General features: G+C 44.8%; 1 protein-coding gene across 1 annotated transcript in view; it reads right to left on the bottom strand.

The window, feature by feature from the left end:
• Positions 1–6,589, bottom strand: part of BMP6 (bone morphogenetic protein 6) — a 213,511-nt gene extending 206,922 nt beyond the window's left edge. The window contains exon 1 of the mRNA XM_066376998.1: positions 5,132–6,589. Coding sequence (XP_066233095.1) covers positions 5,132–5,762 — 631 coding nt within the window. The 5' untranslated portion in view covers positions 5,763–6,589. The remainder of the gene's footprint in view (positions 1–5,131) is intronic.
• Positions 6,590–15,841: the final 9,252 nt, after the last annotated feature.

Below are 15,841 nucleotides of genomic sequence, written 5' to 3'. Positions count from 1 at the left end.
CGACCGGGATCCACCCGGCATGCCCACCAGGGGCAACGCTCTGCCCACCAGGGGGTGATGCTCTGCTCCTCCGGGGTGTCGCTCTGCCACCACCAGAGCCACTCTAGCGCCTGGGGCAGAGGCCAAGGAGCCATCCCCAGCGCCCGGGCCATCTTTGCTCCAATGGAGCCTTGGCTGCGGGAGGGGAAGAGAGACACAGAGAGGAAGGAGGGGGGGGTGGAGAAGCAAATGGGCACTTCTCCTATGTGCCCTGGCCGGGAATCGAACCCGGGTCCCCCGCACGCCAGGCCAATGCTCTACTGCTGAGCCAACCTGCCAGGGCCTATACTACCTTTTATATCCAGTATTCACCCACCTATTCTCTCCCCCAACCCCAAATTCAAATAAAATATTAATCTGAAACCCAATATTTAAAGTAGCTAACTCTGAAGACATAGTGATTACATAGTGAAGACATAACTATTACATTCTGAATAAAGTACTGGACTTTAGGGGTTTCTTGTTTTCACTTACACATTTTGCTATACCACTGAGGATCCTTCTGTCCATGCAAATCTGAGGTAAACTCTTAAGCAGAGGAACTGAGCATGATTCAGCATATTTAAAAAGGATTTATACCCATTTTTAGAAGGACAACCAGAGGAAACACCATCTGAGGTCCAAACAATGATATCTGCTTGCCCTCTGATCTGAGTTTAAGAACACTTTGTACAAATTTTTTGTTGAAATACCACTGAATTTCACATTTACTATTTTAAATCTCTTTAGGAGAAAATCTACTGCTTCTTTGAATCACACTCTCCAAACTATTTTGCTGTGAGTAGCTTGCAGGCACAGATTTATTCACTGCTAACAAAAATCTTCTTTCATAAGTACAGGCAGCTTAAATGAAAAATAGTACCACTGATCCTATGTTTATGAGAAAAAGACAGTACTGGATCTGGTTACACATACAAGGAGGGAGTATTCTCATTTTTCTTCTAATTTATGTTTCCCAAGAGTAATTTTGTCAGAAGAGTGCCAGTATTTTTAGTACAAGTTTCTTGTTACTTGTACTAATACATACTGATTCCCTTTCCTGAGCATAATTTGAGTTTTTACTTCATTTTATTCTAGCATCTGGAGAACAACACCTTATTAACTCAAAATAAATAAATGAAGTCTGCAATGCAGAGATTTAAGAAACCTTTGCACTGGTCTCAAATGTAACGCATACTACAAATTAATATACATTTGGGTAACTAATACAAAATAGGTTTATTAATAAAGTATTATAATACACATCAAATACCATGAAACCTCAGTACCCTAAATATCTTCACTTACTAACTTACAGGTATTCCATTTCTAAATTATCACCAGACTGGTGAAATATAAATTTTAAATGAGAGTTATGTCTATGTTTTCATTAATTCGGCTTTTATTAAGCACCTCTTCTGTGCTGGGCATTATGTTAGAGACTTAGGTTACAATGGTAGATAAGCCTGGTTGCCTTTTGAGGCTGATATCCTAGAGGGGTGACAAATAAATGAGTAAGCAAACTTAAAAAGAAAAAATACACTCCCTGTGATAAGTGCAACCAAGGAAATAAACAGGCTGCTTCAATGGTAAAAAAATGGGTGGGGGTGGGAGGCAGCACTGATTTCTACAGAGTGATTAGAGAAAGCTCCTCTGAGAAGGTGAATTTTAAAGCTAAGACCTGAAGAATATTTCAGGATACTTCTCCAAGGTCACCAAATTGGCAGGCTTGTTTATTAGGCTGCCAAGACATTTTTAGCATTAAAAAACAAGTAGAAAATGGCATCTGTGGCCCTGATTGAATGCTGGTTCATGAATACATCAGCTTCTAAGGGCAGTCTGCAGACCAGCCAGTTAGCAGTTAAAAGGTTACACCACCCCCTCCCACCTATTCACCAGGAGGGAGTTTAAACCAGTCAGCATAAACAGTGCGCTGGTCCAATGGCCAGCATTTGGGATATGCAAGAGAAATTTATCCTGTTGATTCATACTTCCTGATAGCCATTCTAGTGGACAAGGATCAGGTTTTTAAAATGTATTTTATGAGCCAATTATTCCTCAGCCCCATGGGAAAATGCTGTTTACAATTATGTAACACTTTCCCTTACACTTTCAGTTTATAATTTATCTAACTCAGTGGGTGTTGAGAGTACTTTAAAACTTGGAATTGTGATATGGATCTTTCCATAGGTTCTTTGAGAAATGAGTCATGTAATGAAGCAGCTAACATGCCATTGACACAGATTAGGAATTTTCCCAACATCCTAATTTACAGAATCCACATTGCTAAGCAATTACTTTCTTCAAATACCTGTCCTGCTCAGAGGCATTTTAGCCTCTCATTATGAAATGTCCCTTTTCTATTGCTAAATAGATTAACATTAAATAGAATTGGCTTGACTGGTAGGTGGCAGGGTTTTGTGACTTGAATTCCACTTATCTGGAAAAGGTTTTCTCCTCTAAGTACTCAGATGGAGTACAGGTCTGGATGAGTAGTTAAAATGTGTAGTCAGAAAGCCCAGTGACTTGATGGGAGGAGCTTGGGGCAGAGTTCCCTACCCAGAAATCTCTTTCCGTTCCATATCAGCCTGGGGGGGGGGGGGGGAGGGGAGGATAGGATGAAATAATTTACACTGGTATTATTGAATTCTCTCAGAATTTTTAAATTTTCAGTGAAGTTTTTGGAGGGATATTTAATAATCCTTTATGCAAAATGCAAGTATCCCAGAAAGATACTATGTTAAACCATCACTTCAGTGGCATTAGTTGGTAACCACCTTCAAGCAATATGACCAGAAGCAATGTAGACCAGGAAAAGTCAGAAAAGCAAGAGAGGAGGAGAATTTGGAGGTCATTAAACACAGTAAACGTCACTGTATTTTATTTTACAAACTTGCCTCAGGCCAACTCTCACAATTTCAAATGCCATCTAAGGCAGTGATTCCCAAACATTAGAATTACATGGGGATCTTTAAAAATATCGACACTGACTTCCACTGCACACATTCAGATTTAACTGATGACATTCAATTGGATTTTAATTTTTTTTACACCTCCAGCTGATTCTAATGTATAACAACATTTGGGAGTCACTAATATAAGAAAGAACTGCTCTCAATCATTTACTGGGATAATTTATTGGTTTTCTTCAGACATCAGAATCTCTTATGCCAGTGCTTGTTGACCATGGTAACAGATTAGAAAAGCCTAAACACTATTAGAAAGAGGGAGAGAGAGAGAGAGAGAAGATACCAGAAACCACCTTCAAAGAATCTGACTTAACTGCTCCAAGGAGGAGCCTCCGGCATCCCTTAGGCCTCTCAGTGTCCTCAGGTGACGCTAATGGGCAGCCAAGGTTTACAGTCATGGCCCAAGCCCAGGCACTGTTTCCCCAGATAGGACATGATTCTCGATTCCACTTTATCCAGGTTGGGACTACCCCCAAGAGCAATAAAGCATTTCCCCCACAGCTGTCAGGGACACTTGGGGGAAAAGGGCGGTGAGGGAGAGGGTAAGAGGTGGAATTTACTAAGCCAGAAGACACACAGATGTTAGAATACGGAATAGCGCTTGTCCTCTTCACTCCCCTCCCCAAACTTTGACTGGCAAGACAATTTCCTTAGAATGCTTCCTGGAAGTAGCCCAAACTTGGATTCGGTTCCAACAAATTGTGAAAAAAATCGTATCCAGTCAGAACCCCTGGCACTGCATGTAGCAAGATTGGCAGGCCTCTACTCCCTGTATTCTGATTCATGAATTTCCCAAGAGGATTTCTGCACTACTTGGATGCCAATCGTCCTGCTACACACACACACACACACACACACACACACACACACACACACACAGTCCTCCTTTCTTTCCCCCAGACTCAGCGGAGTTAAGAATCATCCCACAGACACGCTTGTAAAGCACTCGCTATTTTACATAGTAGTCATTCAAGTAAATAATGTCCTTTAATGACGGACGAAGGTCTTTGATGTGTCTTGGGGAATGCGTGCTACTGGCAAGTGTCTGCTAACCCACTTTGGGGCCTGGGTAGAGCCCCGCGTCCCAAGAGACAGGAAGTTCGCAAAGACTCGCCCCCTAGTGCCGCTGCATCCCCATTCCTCCCGGTGGTGAACGCGTCCCCACCGTCCCTTTGTGTACGCTAAATTGAGTCAGTTTATGAATGAAGAGAAGCATAAATTCGAGGTACTGACACTGGGGGGAGGAGAGGGAAGCCTCTCTTACACAGTTCTCATTTACAGATGAGAAAAATCGGGGGTGGAGGTGGGGGGTAGCTCTGTAACTCCGGCGGAGTTTGCCACAGAACAGTTGTGGCGAAGCCCGATGTAGCAGCTCTTGAATTTCCATTTTGTTGCCTGGCAACCGGTTCAGGCCAGTTCAGCGCCCAACCCAGGCCCCTAACCCGCACCCTTTCTCAGCCCGTAAAGCTTGGGCAGAGTTGACCAGAAGTTCGGGCTTTGGGAGCACTGGCCAAAGGCATATGAGAAAGGTTACTGGATTGGTTACCCCAGGTGGGCTCGGGATCCTCCCTCCAACCCACGCCAGTCCTACCCGGCCGGGACTGCCTCCCGCGGACCTTTTAGGCACCTTCCTCTGCCACCCACCTCCCCCAATTCCGTGGATACCCCTTAACACAATCACGTCAAGTTTCCAAAGTTTCCAGCTGCTGTCGTATTCCCTAAAAGTGCCAGTGGGAAAACTGGCACGGCGCGTTAAGAGCGCAAAAGAAGACAGGAGGGAAGAGGGTCGAAGATCCTTCTCCTTCCCAGCTGGCTACCCTCGGGCGGGACTTTTCTGCCACAAAGTGGTTGGTTACCTTAGTCGGAGCCCGGAACTCTCGGGAAAAGCGCGATCCGGCTCGGGAGCGCGGCACCTCCGCCAGTGCGCCGCCTCCTGCGGCGGCGGAGTGAAGCCCAGCTGGACGCTCTGGGACTGCATGTGCCACTCACTGCCGCGCAGGTGGCGGGAGAGCAGCCCGCCAGCCCTCGTGTCACAGCCCAGCCAGCACCGCCAAAGGCTCCTCCACCCTTTCACCCCGCACCGCCCCAAGCCCGGGAAGCTGGAAAGCGGGTTGTTCGCGTCGTACACAACTCCAGATCCTTACCCAAGTTCACAAAGCTCATGACCATGTCCGCGTCGTTGAGGAAGGCACTGTCCTGCGCGCTGGTCAGTGGAGACGTGCCACCGCCGCCAGGTCTCGGTGTCAGAAGGTTCTTGCGGTTGAGGGGGTGCGCAGCTCCGGGGGCCGGCTGTCGGGGCTGGGACGCGCTGGTCCCTCTCCGGGATCCGGGCTGCCGCTTGTCCTCGTACGACGGCCAGTCTTCGTTGTCGTCGTTGGACAGGGCGTTGTACAGATCTAGCATGAAGAGGGGTGCGGACTTGAGCTGCCCGGGAGGGGGCTTCTCTCGAGGCTGCTGCTGCGGGAGCGCAGGGGTCTGCGGCTGCTGGAGGCCGTGCAACGGTCGGGGCCTGTGAGGGAGCCCCAGCACCGAGAGGATCTCCTTCTGCATCTCCCGCTTTTCGTGAGTCTTGAGCCGGCGGTAGAGGAAGCCGGAGGAGGAGGACGGCAGCGGCTGCTCCGCGTGGCCCGGGCTCTCGCCATTCCCCAGCAGCGCCCCCCCGCCGGCGGCGGCGGCAGCGGGCAGGGGCGGCTGCAGGGGCGGGGGCCCGCAGCAGCTGCACAGCAGCCCCCACCACCAACACAGCCACTGCGCCCTCCGCCCCAGCCCCGGCATCCCCGCCCGGCCGGGCTGGCCCCGTGGGCCTCGCGAGGCGTGGGGCAGTGGAGCGAGGCCGGAGCGCAGCCGCTGTGGCCCTTGGCGTGAACAGCCCCCGCCACCTCTCAGCGGGCTCGCTTCCCCTCAGTCCTTATCTCTCATGGTCCACTGGAGCGCCCCCAACTGCCCAGGATGCAGGGGAGGCGAAAGGGGCGATCACCGGGAGAACCACACTCTCGCGCAGGTCTCTAGAAGCGCAAGATTCAGACCAGGTGAGTCTGAGTCCGGGCTGAACTGCAGCCCGCGCCCTTGTCCCTAGGCAAGTCACGGGGCGGTCGCTCTTGGGCCTCGCTGCCGGCGCACGTGCCCTTCTGAGCACTCCCGGGCCGCTGAGTGGGACCCGGGGTGGCGAGCGAACGGTACAGCTCACCAGCTGGGGGAGTTGCCAGGCAGCATCCCCTCGCACGCCTGTCCCTGGTTTGCACAGCCGCTGTGAAGTTTAACCCGGCGGAGGGCCCAGGCTGTCGAAACAAGGAGTCCAGCGATGCCAATCTGTTCTGCGAGGTTTAACTCCCTTCTCGCTCAGAAACTCCTCGCCCCTCCGCCCTCGGGCACTGTCGCTTTCCCTGAAAATCTCCGCGCGCTGCTCTCTCCCCAAGCAGAGGGGGCAAGGTTCTTCCTTTCCGTTCAGTGCTCTCCCGGCTGGCCTGCAAACCCCGCTCACAGAAAACACGGGAGGGAAGGGGACCAGGACGCGCAGCAGTGGAACTGGCGTCGGCAGCGGAATTCGCAGTCTCCGGCCTCTCGGTGCTGCGCTCCCCGCAGCAGCCAACGCGGGTTTTCGGGTGCGCTCCTCGCTCAGGTACAGCACTCCTGCCCCCGGGACTCCCCGCCCTTCCTGGTAACGGATAGACGGGCTGCCAATAGAGAGGCCCGTCTCTTCTGTATTTAAATAGGCCCGCCCCCTTCTTTCACCGTCTCTCTCCCGCGAGGCGTCGCCTGGGCGGCGCGTCTATTTCAAGTGCAGAGAATTCTTGGAGGCGCTCAAGCAACTGCGAAGTTGCAAAGACAAGGAAGTCATCACTAGTAAGAATAATCTGATCAACAACACCTCAATGTGAACCCTTCTCTTTTACGATCACATAAAGCTCCCCATTTAATGATTTAACTAAATGAAAGCAAAATCAGCTGTTAAGTCAATGCTGCCTGGATTGAGGAAGAAAAGCAGTGATAGTTTCCCCGTTGCTTTCGCAGTTTCTCTTATTAATATAACATAGGCGTTTAGCAGACACGTGGCTTTCAAAGGCAGCTGCTGCAAATTGGGACACACGCACACACACACACACACCCAGCTGCTCATGAACTGACCGAACTGGCCATAGACCCTGCGTCAGGAGAGTTTGGGAACCAAATATTTTTACTTATTTCTTCATTTTGGCTTTGGATTGGCTTCTTAAACTAGCACCCAAAAGATAATAGAAAAAGCTACTTCCTACCTTTTTGACAATGTTTCAGTTTCTCCAGTTCTTTTGCTAACATTGCATTTTAATGTATTGAAAGACAACAGATGCAAGCAAGGTAAATAAAACTTGAGGTGAGGTGGTAAAGCTAATTCCAATAAGGGTAGGGACTTGGCACTCAGGACAGTAAACACAGGACCCTGAAACTCAGATTGCTGTGAGCTTTAAGCAAGATCAAGCATGGGGAATACATGTTCCACTTTCACAATAGGTACAATTCTTAGTCAAAGACACTGCCCCCTCTACCAAACAACACCACCATCTGCCTTTCAAGATGTGCATTTATTTGCCCTTATACTATCCAAGAATGCTCTCAATCTATGGATCCTGGGCAAATTTGCTTAATACATTAGGATCTTTTACCTGGTTAAAAGTGTGTGGGTTAGAAAATAAAAACTGCACTTTGCTGAATTTGGCAGCCTTAGTTCAATAGTCTAAGGTATTTGAGAACCAGAATTTGAGGTTCATGAACTTAATGAGATCATGGGGTTTCCGCCAATCCAAAGTTATAAGCATTTTAATCTTATTTCAAAGAATCTGTTTTGTATGGGTAAGGGTCTTTACCTCCCGCCATCCCGTCATTTGTTGCATCACCCTTTCTCTTTCTGTCTTGGCTCAGACACAATGGTCATTTAGGACAGTCTTTAATTCTACAGATCTCCCATAGCCATGGATCTTGGGCAAGAAAATTACACTGAAGGCCAGTCTTTAACTATTCACAGGGATTCTTTTCATCTGAAAAGAGAATACATCACTACTTGATCTAGGATGCCAGAACCCTTAGAATTCAAGTGCCTACATCACCTCTTTCTCTGTGTGGGACTTGTAATGAACATAAAAGTATTGTAGTACGTAAAATCACAGCAACCAAGATTTCTGATCAGAAGATCTAAAATCTGAGTAAGTATATGTAGGCTTCCTGAAAGGTCCTCTTTTCTCAAACTTAGTCACATATTCTTTTCAAGACTTCTAGTGAGACACAAGCGGAGTAAAAGCAGTTTCAGCCTACAAGGGCAGTGAAGAAAGCACTAGAAAAACTTTAAAAACCCTGAGCATAGACAAGGGCACCTAGGTAGGGATATGACATTTAAAACACAAAAACAGATTGTGACCCATCAAATGCACCTCTAGTAAATGCACATTTGATGGAGCAGAGAAACACACACACACAAAAGAGAGAGAAAGACTGTGTCTTTCCATTTTCTTAGATACTTGATAAGAGGCAGATAGACCTGTATGACATGGGTCTTTAGTGGCACTTAGTGATTTATTATCAATTAAACATCTGAGCAGCAACCCTGCTTCAGACCATGGACTCCTCATCCCCACCAAAATGGTCTTTCAGTTCTTGTATAGTGCTAGAAGAGGGGGGTGCTGATGATGAACATAAGAGCACACAACTCTGTGAAGAGCCAGAAAAAAAATATATGGAGTTATGATAATAATCGTAAGGACAGTGGCATTCAACTGAGGACCACAAAAGAGGGTGCACTCTTCTCATGTCCCCACCCCTCCCAGCATGTGCACATGATAGTCAGAAACACTCAGAAGCACCCATGGTTCCAATAAGAGCAAAGGAGATAAAGAGATGTGGTTCTAAAATTGTAATAACCTCGTAATTGGGTCCATTGTTTGGCCAAGCCAATTGAAAATCCAGGTGGTTAAGGAATCCTAACCACCACCTCACCCACTCCCTACTTCTGTGACCCATCTCCATTACACACCCCAGCAGCCCCCAGAAGTCTTAGGACAGGGAGTGGACAAAGTCCAGACATGATTCAGGAGGACTGGCTGAAGGGAGAAGGACAGGTCTGGCTTTGGGAATCTGCTGGAATGTGTGAACCGACTGGAGAAAAATCAGAGGTAACTTTGCCCTCTGCCGGCCACCAAAATATTGCCTCTCCTTCCTCTGCTGGACAAGCTTCATTGAGTTCTCTGTACATGTCTCCAACACATCAGAATGATTCCGTCAAGAAGCCGGATGTGGGAGCCAATCCATATCAAACATCTGGTTATTTGGCTGACATGTCATGCAGATGGCCATCAATTTTCTGGAAATAGGTTGCCTGTCTCACTCCCATCCCCTAACGAAGGAGTGAAGAGCCCTCACTATAAAGCACAGATTTAGCCCATGCCTTTGGTGATGGTGGGCATAGGGTGAGAACCCAAGCGTTTGTTAGTGCACAGGGTGATTCATACAACAAATCCTATATAGCAGTAGTTATCTTTGTTCCTTTTATATCATAAGGACTTCTGTTATATAACACACATGACCAAATAATTTGTTTTTAAAAGATGCTGTTTATTAATTTAATATGTTAAATAGTCTATACTCTTCTTTGAATTTTGTTATTAGCAGTAAACTGCAATTGCAGTCTTTTATTTTGTACTAAAACATACCTTGGACACTTTCAGCTAACTTTTCTGAAGATATAAGTGGCTGCTTTTAGAATTACTTTAACATATAAGTGTTACAGCTGGGGTGATCTTGTGTTGAAAAGCCTGAGGTCTGGTCACCTTGAATCTTTGGGAAACTTCACTTAAAATGACTACATTTTTGCCTTTAATATTAACATGAAGGGTTGAGTATTTCTTAATATTAATTTCTAAATGTAATTTGCTCAAATTTTTAAAATACTAATTTGGAGTGGAGTGAAAAGGAAATATGTTAAGTAAATGTTTGTAGAGTATAAAAATGAAAATTTAATAGTTAAATAAATATTGCTTCTGAAAGCTACACCTGTAAAGGCTGCCTTCAAAATATGTGTCTCATCCAAAGCCTGTGGCAACACTGACATTCACTCACACTTTCCTTCACTGTCAACTGTTCAAAAATGCGGGGCATTCACACTTCAAAATATCATTCGGGCCATCATATTTTCCTACTCATGAAGGACATCTGGTGGCAAAGCATAAAACTAATACATAAACCTGTTTCCAGAGGTTTTTTTTCCACACTATAACCCAAATAGCAAATCTGCTACTTGTGTGTGCTTCAGACTCTTCACACAAGTTCAGATCTTTATCATCCTAGGATTTAGGCTATCTATACACTATTAAAATGAAGTCTTTAGAAACATCCAGATCAGATTTTTTACATTTTCATTGGATAATTGACATGTGCAGACTAACTTTGAATTCTTATTTTACTGAGCAAAACAATGCTTAGCATGTTTTCATGTCTAGCTCTACTATCCATGAAGAGCCTTGTTTCAATCAATCATTGGGCACTTAGCTGTACTGGGCAGTGCCTGAGGCTTCATCACCTGTGCTGGCCTCTGAACTTCACTCCATTCTGGAGCCCTGTTTGTACCCCATGTCCTGATGTCTCTCTTGTGTGTCTACCAGAAGGTTCCACGAAAACATAACATTATTATGCTGTCAATTCTTAACTAGAAAAACTATAACCAACAGGGGGGTGGGGAGGCAAGGGAAACCACACTGACTGGATAAATTCAGGTTAAACTGAAAGTCAAGGCCATTTTTTAAAGAGGAAGAGAACGTGTGAAATGTTTCTCAAAGGGAAGGCAGATGTGGATACTAGGTACTCTATATGCATGCATTTATTCATCAAATATTTGAATACCTACTACGTGCCAGGCAGTATTCTAGGTTTTGGAATATCAAAGTCACAGATTCTCGCCCTTAGAGATTCAAGAAGAGGGATATTGACAATAAACAAAATAACTAAGAAAACATTGTGATAGGCACAATGTTTGACCCTGGTGTTACACACCTGTGAATATGTTACATTGCACAGCAAGTTTAGAATTAAGTTTGCTAAACAGGCGACCTTAAAATGGGAAGATTATCTGGGATTATCTGAGTGGGCCCTGTGTAATCACAAGTGGACTTATATGCAGAAGAGGAAGGCAGATGAGATGTAGCAGCCTGCAAGAGACATGACCTACCCTTGCTGGTTTTGAAGGTAAAGGAGCCACCAGCCAGGTGGCTTCTCTAGAAGCTGACAACCAGAAAGAAACCAGTGACCTCAGTCTTAATTCTGAATTGTCAACAGCCTGAATGCATCTGGAAGCGGATTCTCACTTAGAGACTCTAGATAAGAGGCTCCCGGACAGCTGACACTTTGATTTCAGGCTGGGAGACCTAGAGTCCAAGCCTCCTGGACTTCCAACCCACAGCACTGTGAGATGATAACTCTGTGTTTTGTAAGACACTAAATGTGTATTATTTTGTTTTGCAACAACAGAAAGCTCATACATGTATCACGTGGTGATAAATGCTGTGGAGAAATCCAACAAGGAAGAGGGGGTAGGGAATGTTTGGTTGTCAGGAAAGGCTTCCCAAGGAAGGCAGCACGTGTGTGCAGACCTGGCAGACTAATGAGAGCAGCCAGGAGACTCTCTGGGGGAAGAGCTTCCTAGACAGTAGAAACAGTCAGTGCAAAGGCTCTGAGACAGGGCCACTCCTGGCGAGTTGGAAGAAGAACAAGGAAGCCAGTGAGACTACAGCAGAGAACCAATAGCAGGAAATTATATTAGAATACCAAACAGGGTAGAAATTGGGGGCCAAGGTGGATAGGGCCCTAGGTATTCTTGTAAAGACATCAGCATTTAAAAAGCATAAGTTGGCAGAACAATCTGGATAAAACACACAAAAATAATGTGGAAAAGATGCAAAATACAAAAGAACACAAAATGTAACCCATTTATGTAAAATTCAAAACCAGACTAATTCAGAAGTCAGGTTAAAGGTAAGCTTTATAGAAGAGTAGAGTAAAAGTCAGGATTAAATATAACCAAGGGAGGTTTCCCAAGGTTTGGTCTATTTTATTATCTGAGTAGTGTTTATACAGGACTGGTCAATTTTAATAATTCATTGAGTGATACACATATGCTTTGTACAATTTTCTGCATGTATGTTATAATGCAATAAAAATTGATTAAAAAACAATTAAGTGGATGAGTACAACAACAAAAACTGTGAGCTGGGAGGATCATTGGATGGTTTTGAGCACAGAGCTATAAACTGACAAATTTTTAACAGAATCTCTCAGGTCACTGTGTTGAGAACAGACTATATTGCCAGGTCAGAATCAAGGAGCCCAGCAAAGAAATTCTTGTTAATGTTCAGGCAGGAGATGATGATGGCTCATTAAGACTTCAGATGGAAGCAGTGGAAAGAGAAAAGTAGTTGGATTCTGGACATTCTGAAGGCAGACCCCAATGCCAAGAAACTGCACTAACTGCACAAGTCATGCCAACAACTTCCCCCAGTCTAGGGTCAGCAAAGCACAGTTTCTCCCTCTGCATAAAGCCAGGCTAGTAGTGTGAATTTGTTGTGACTGAGAAAAAGAATATTCATGCCCTATTAACTGTAGGTTAATACACTGACAAGGAGTAGCCTGAGGGGCTTTAGCTAACCCATAATCTCCACCAGTACCCATACTACAAAAGCCACTCAAAATTAACAGAGTGCTTGCTGCCCAAGAACAGCTTCAAGACAAGTTGCCTAATAGCCTTGCAACAAGGTTCCCTATATATTGGGTTGGGGAATAAGTTCGTAGCGTTTTTACCGAAGACTTTTATTTAAACAAAAAACAATAATTATATCAATAAGTTAATCAATTATATATTCGCCGTTGCTGTTTACAACCTCTTCCCACCTCTCGACCAATTTGTTGATGCCGTTTCGCCAAAAATCGCCTGGTCTGGTGTCAAAGAAGTTGTTGAGCCAGTTTTTAAGGACCTCTTTGTTATTGAAGGTAATGCCCTTCATATGGCTTGACAGGGAGCGGAAAAGATGGTAATCGGTCAGGTGCAAGGTCCGGAGAATACGGAGGATGCTGAAGGACCACCCATTCGAGCTCTTGGAGTGCGGCTTTGATGACTTGTGCAACATGGGGCCTGGCGTTGTCGTGAAGGAGTATGGTTTGACCATGTCGATCAGGTCTTTTCAGTCGAATAGCCTCATTCACGCGGTGTTGCTGGGCAGTGTAGAGCTCCTTGTTGACATAATGTAATGGCTACATTTCTTCCAAGATATGAAGTTTGGCCATCAGAAATTAAATTAATTTTAATTGGACTCCTTTAATTGTGGTATCCTGGATGGAATATTAGAGTAGAAAAGGGGACATAGGGAAAAGCTAATGGAATCTGAATACAGTATGGAGTTTAGTTGATGATGATGCATCAATGTCAGTCATTAGTTAGAGCTCGTATTAAGTGTTCTTACCATAGAAGAGGGAGGGGAACATAAGGAAACTTTTGGAGGTGACAAGTATTTCCTTGATACCATGAGTAAATGCATATGTTCAAACTCATTGAATTGTATATGTTAATTATGTGCAGCTTTTTGTATATCAATTATATTTCAATAAAGCTGGTTAAAAAAAAAAGACAGTTATGTTTTTCCTTTCCTACTCTAAGAATGTTTCATTCAGCAAAATCTCAGAGCCTCAAATGAGCAATTCCCAGAGAAGCTCAAGCTTGGCAATTCTTCAGGTTCAAGACAGGCAGTTGACAAAGTAGTCAGAAATCTGAATTTTGTCCCTGAGCCTGGAGAAAAAGGGTTCCTTCTCATCCAGGGCCAGAGTAGATTGTTGAACCTTCAAAAGAACCTTCAGCACATCATTTGGCAAGCACATGTCAAGCACTTGCTAGATATACAGCCTTCCCTGGAAAGAGAGCTCTGGGTATTAGCAATAAAAAGACAAGGTTCCAGCCCTTGAGGAGCCTATGGTCTATTGTGGAGATGGACGAGCAAAGAACTGTGGCAAGTGCTACACAAGCGGTATGCAAAATTCATAAGTAATACACAGGAGAAGGAATTCCTGGGTCAGCTGAAGGAACCTGGGGAGGCTCTGTGTGCTGGGAAAGTGATTGAGGAAGCAATTTCTGAGTTGAGATGTGTAGCATGACTGTGAGATTGTTCATTTGCTCAGATATTTACTAAGTACTTACAAAGTACTTGATGTTGGTTATATAAAAGCAAACAAAGCAGAAGTGGGCTTTGTCCTTATGTCCAGTCTAACAAGGTAGGCAATAAATAAATGAATAAAACTATAATCAATACTTTTATTAAATGCATGAGCCTACCATGGAGAAAAAGTGAGGGAAAGAATTTTAGGCTAAAGGAACAGCATGCTCAGTGGCCTGGAAGGAAAACTTGATGTATGTAAGAAGTTACGACGCAAGCCAATGCAGCTGACCCAGAGGAAGATCAGGTAAACACAGTGTGCTGAGGTTGGAAAGGTGAGCAAGAAACATATGATACCAGATCCTGAGAAAGTTAGACACTTCCAAGGATAAAGGGACAAAATCAAAGGGTTCTAATCAAGAGAAACACATTCTGATAAAATATTTTAAACTATTTAATTGGATGTTCTGCAAAGCATAAGAGCAACAATGCCGATAGGAAATTATTGTAGTCAACCAGGTGAGAGAAGATGGTGGCTTAGATTAGGGGAGAGACAGTGGGAGGAGAAGTGGATTACTTAGACATGTATTTGGAAGTAGAAAGATTAGGGGACTTGGTGATTAATTAAAATGGGACATTATGGAAGATGAGGAATCAAGATTTATACTTAAGCAAACAAAGTGACTGGTGGCAACATTTATTGAGCTGGGGAAATCTGGAGAGAAATAAGTTAAGAAAAGGTGATTAAAAAACAGAACATATATCCTAGACATTAAGTTTGAGGTATCTCCAAGATCTCCAAATGGAGTTTTCCAAGTAACAGTGAAACTATCCTTATAGTTCAGAAGAAGCATTGACTAAATGAATTAATTTTGAGGTTCATCTATGTATAAGTGGTATTTAAAACACTAAGAATGGATGAAGTCACTTATGAAAATAGGGAAATAAGGAAGACACAGAACTGATCTCTGGAGGACACCAACGTTTAGAATGTGGATAGAAGAGAATACAACACAAGAGACTGAAAAATTGTAATCAGGCCCTGGCTGGTTGGCTCAGTGGTAGAGCATTGGCCTGGCGTGCAGAAGTCCGAGTTCAATTTCCAGCTAGGGCACACAGGAGAAGCGCCCATCTGCTTCTCCACCCCTCCCCCTCTTCTTCCTCTCCATCTCTCTCTTCCCCTCCCGAAGCCAAGGCTCCATTGGAGCAAAGTTGGCCCGGGCGCTGAGGATGGCTCTGTGGCCTCTGCCTCAGGCGCTAGAATGGCTCTGGTTGCAACAGAGAGACGCCCCAGATGGGCAGAGCATCGCCCCCTGGTGGGCGTGCCAGGTGGATCCCGGTCGGGCACATGCGGGAGTCTGTCTGACTGCCTCCCCGTTTCCAACTTCAGAAAAAAAATACAAAAAAAAAAAAAGACTATATGACTTTGGGTGAGGGGTATGCAACATAATCAAATGTCAAAATACCCTGGACATGTTTTCTCTGAACATATGTACCCTGATTTACCAATGTCACCCCATTAAAATTAATTTTTAAAAAAAGCAACTTATTCAAAAACTTTTTTGTCAAGGGGAAGAGAGTAATGAGATCATAGCTTGAGGAGGACAAGAAGCCTAAAGACATTTAACTTGTGATAAAGAAGGGCAGGAAGATGAGCAATTCATCAGTGATAACAAGAGGAAAGAAGGAGAAAATGAC

This window comes from Saccopteryx leptura, chromosome 3, assembly GCF_036850995.1.
Source record: "Saccopteryx leptura isolate mSacLep1 chromosome 3, mSacLep1_pri_phased_curated, whole genome shotgun sequence".
Taxonomy (NCBI): domain Eukaryota; kingdom Metazoa; phylum Chordata; class Mammalia; order Chiroptera; family Emballonuridae; genus Saccopteryx; species Saccopteryx leptura.
This window is presented reverse-complemented; position numbering and strand designations above follow the sequence as displayed.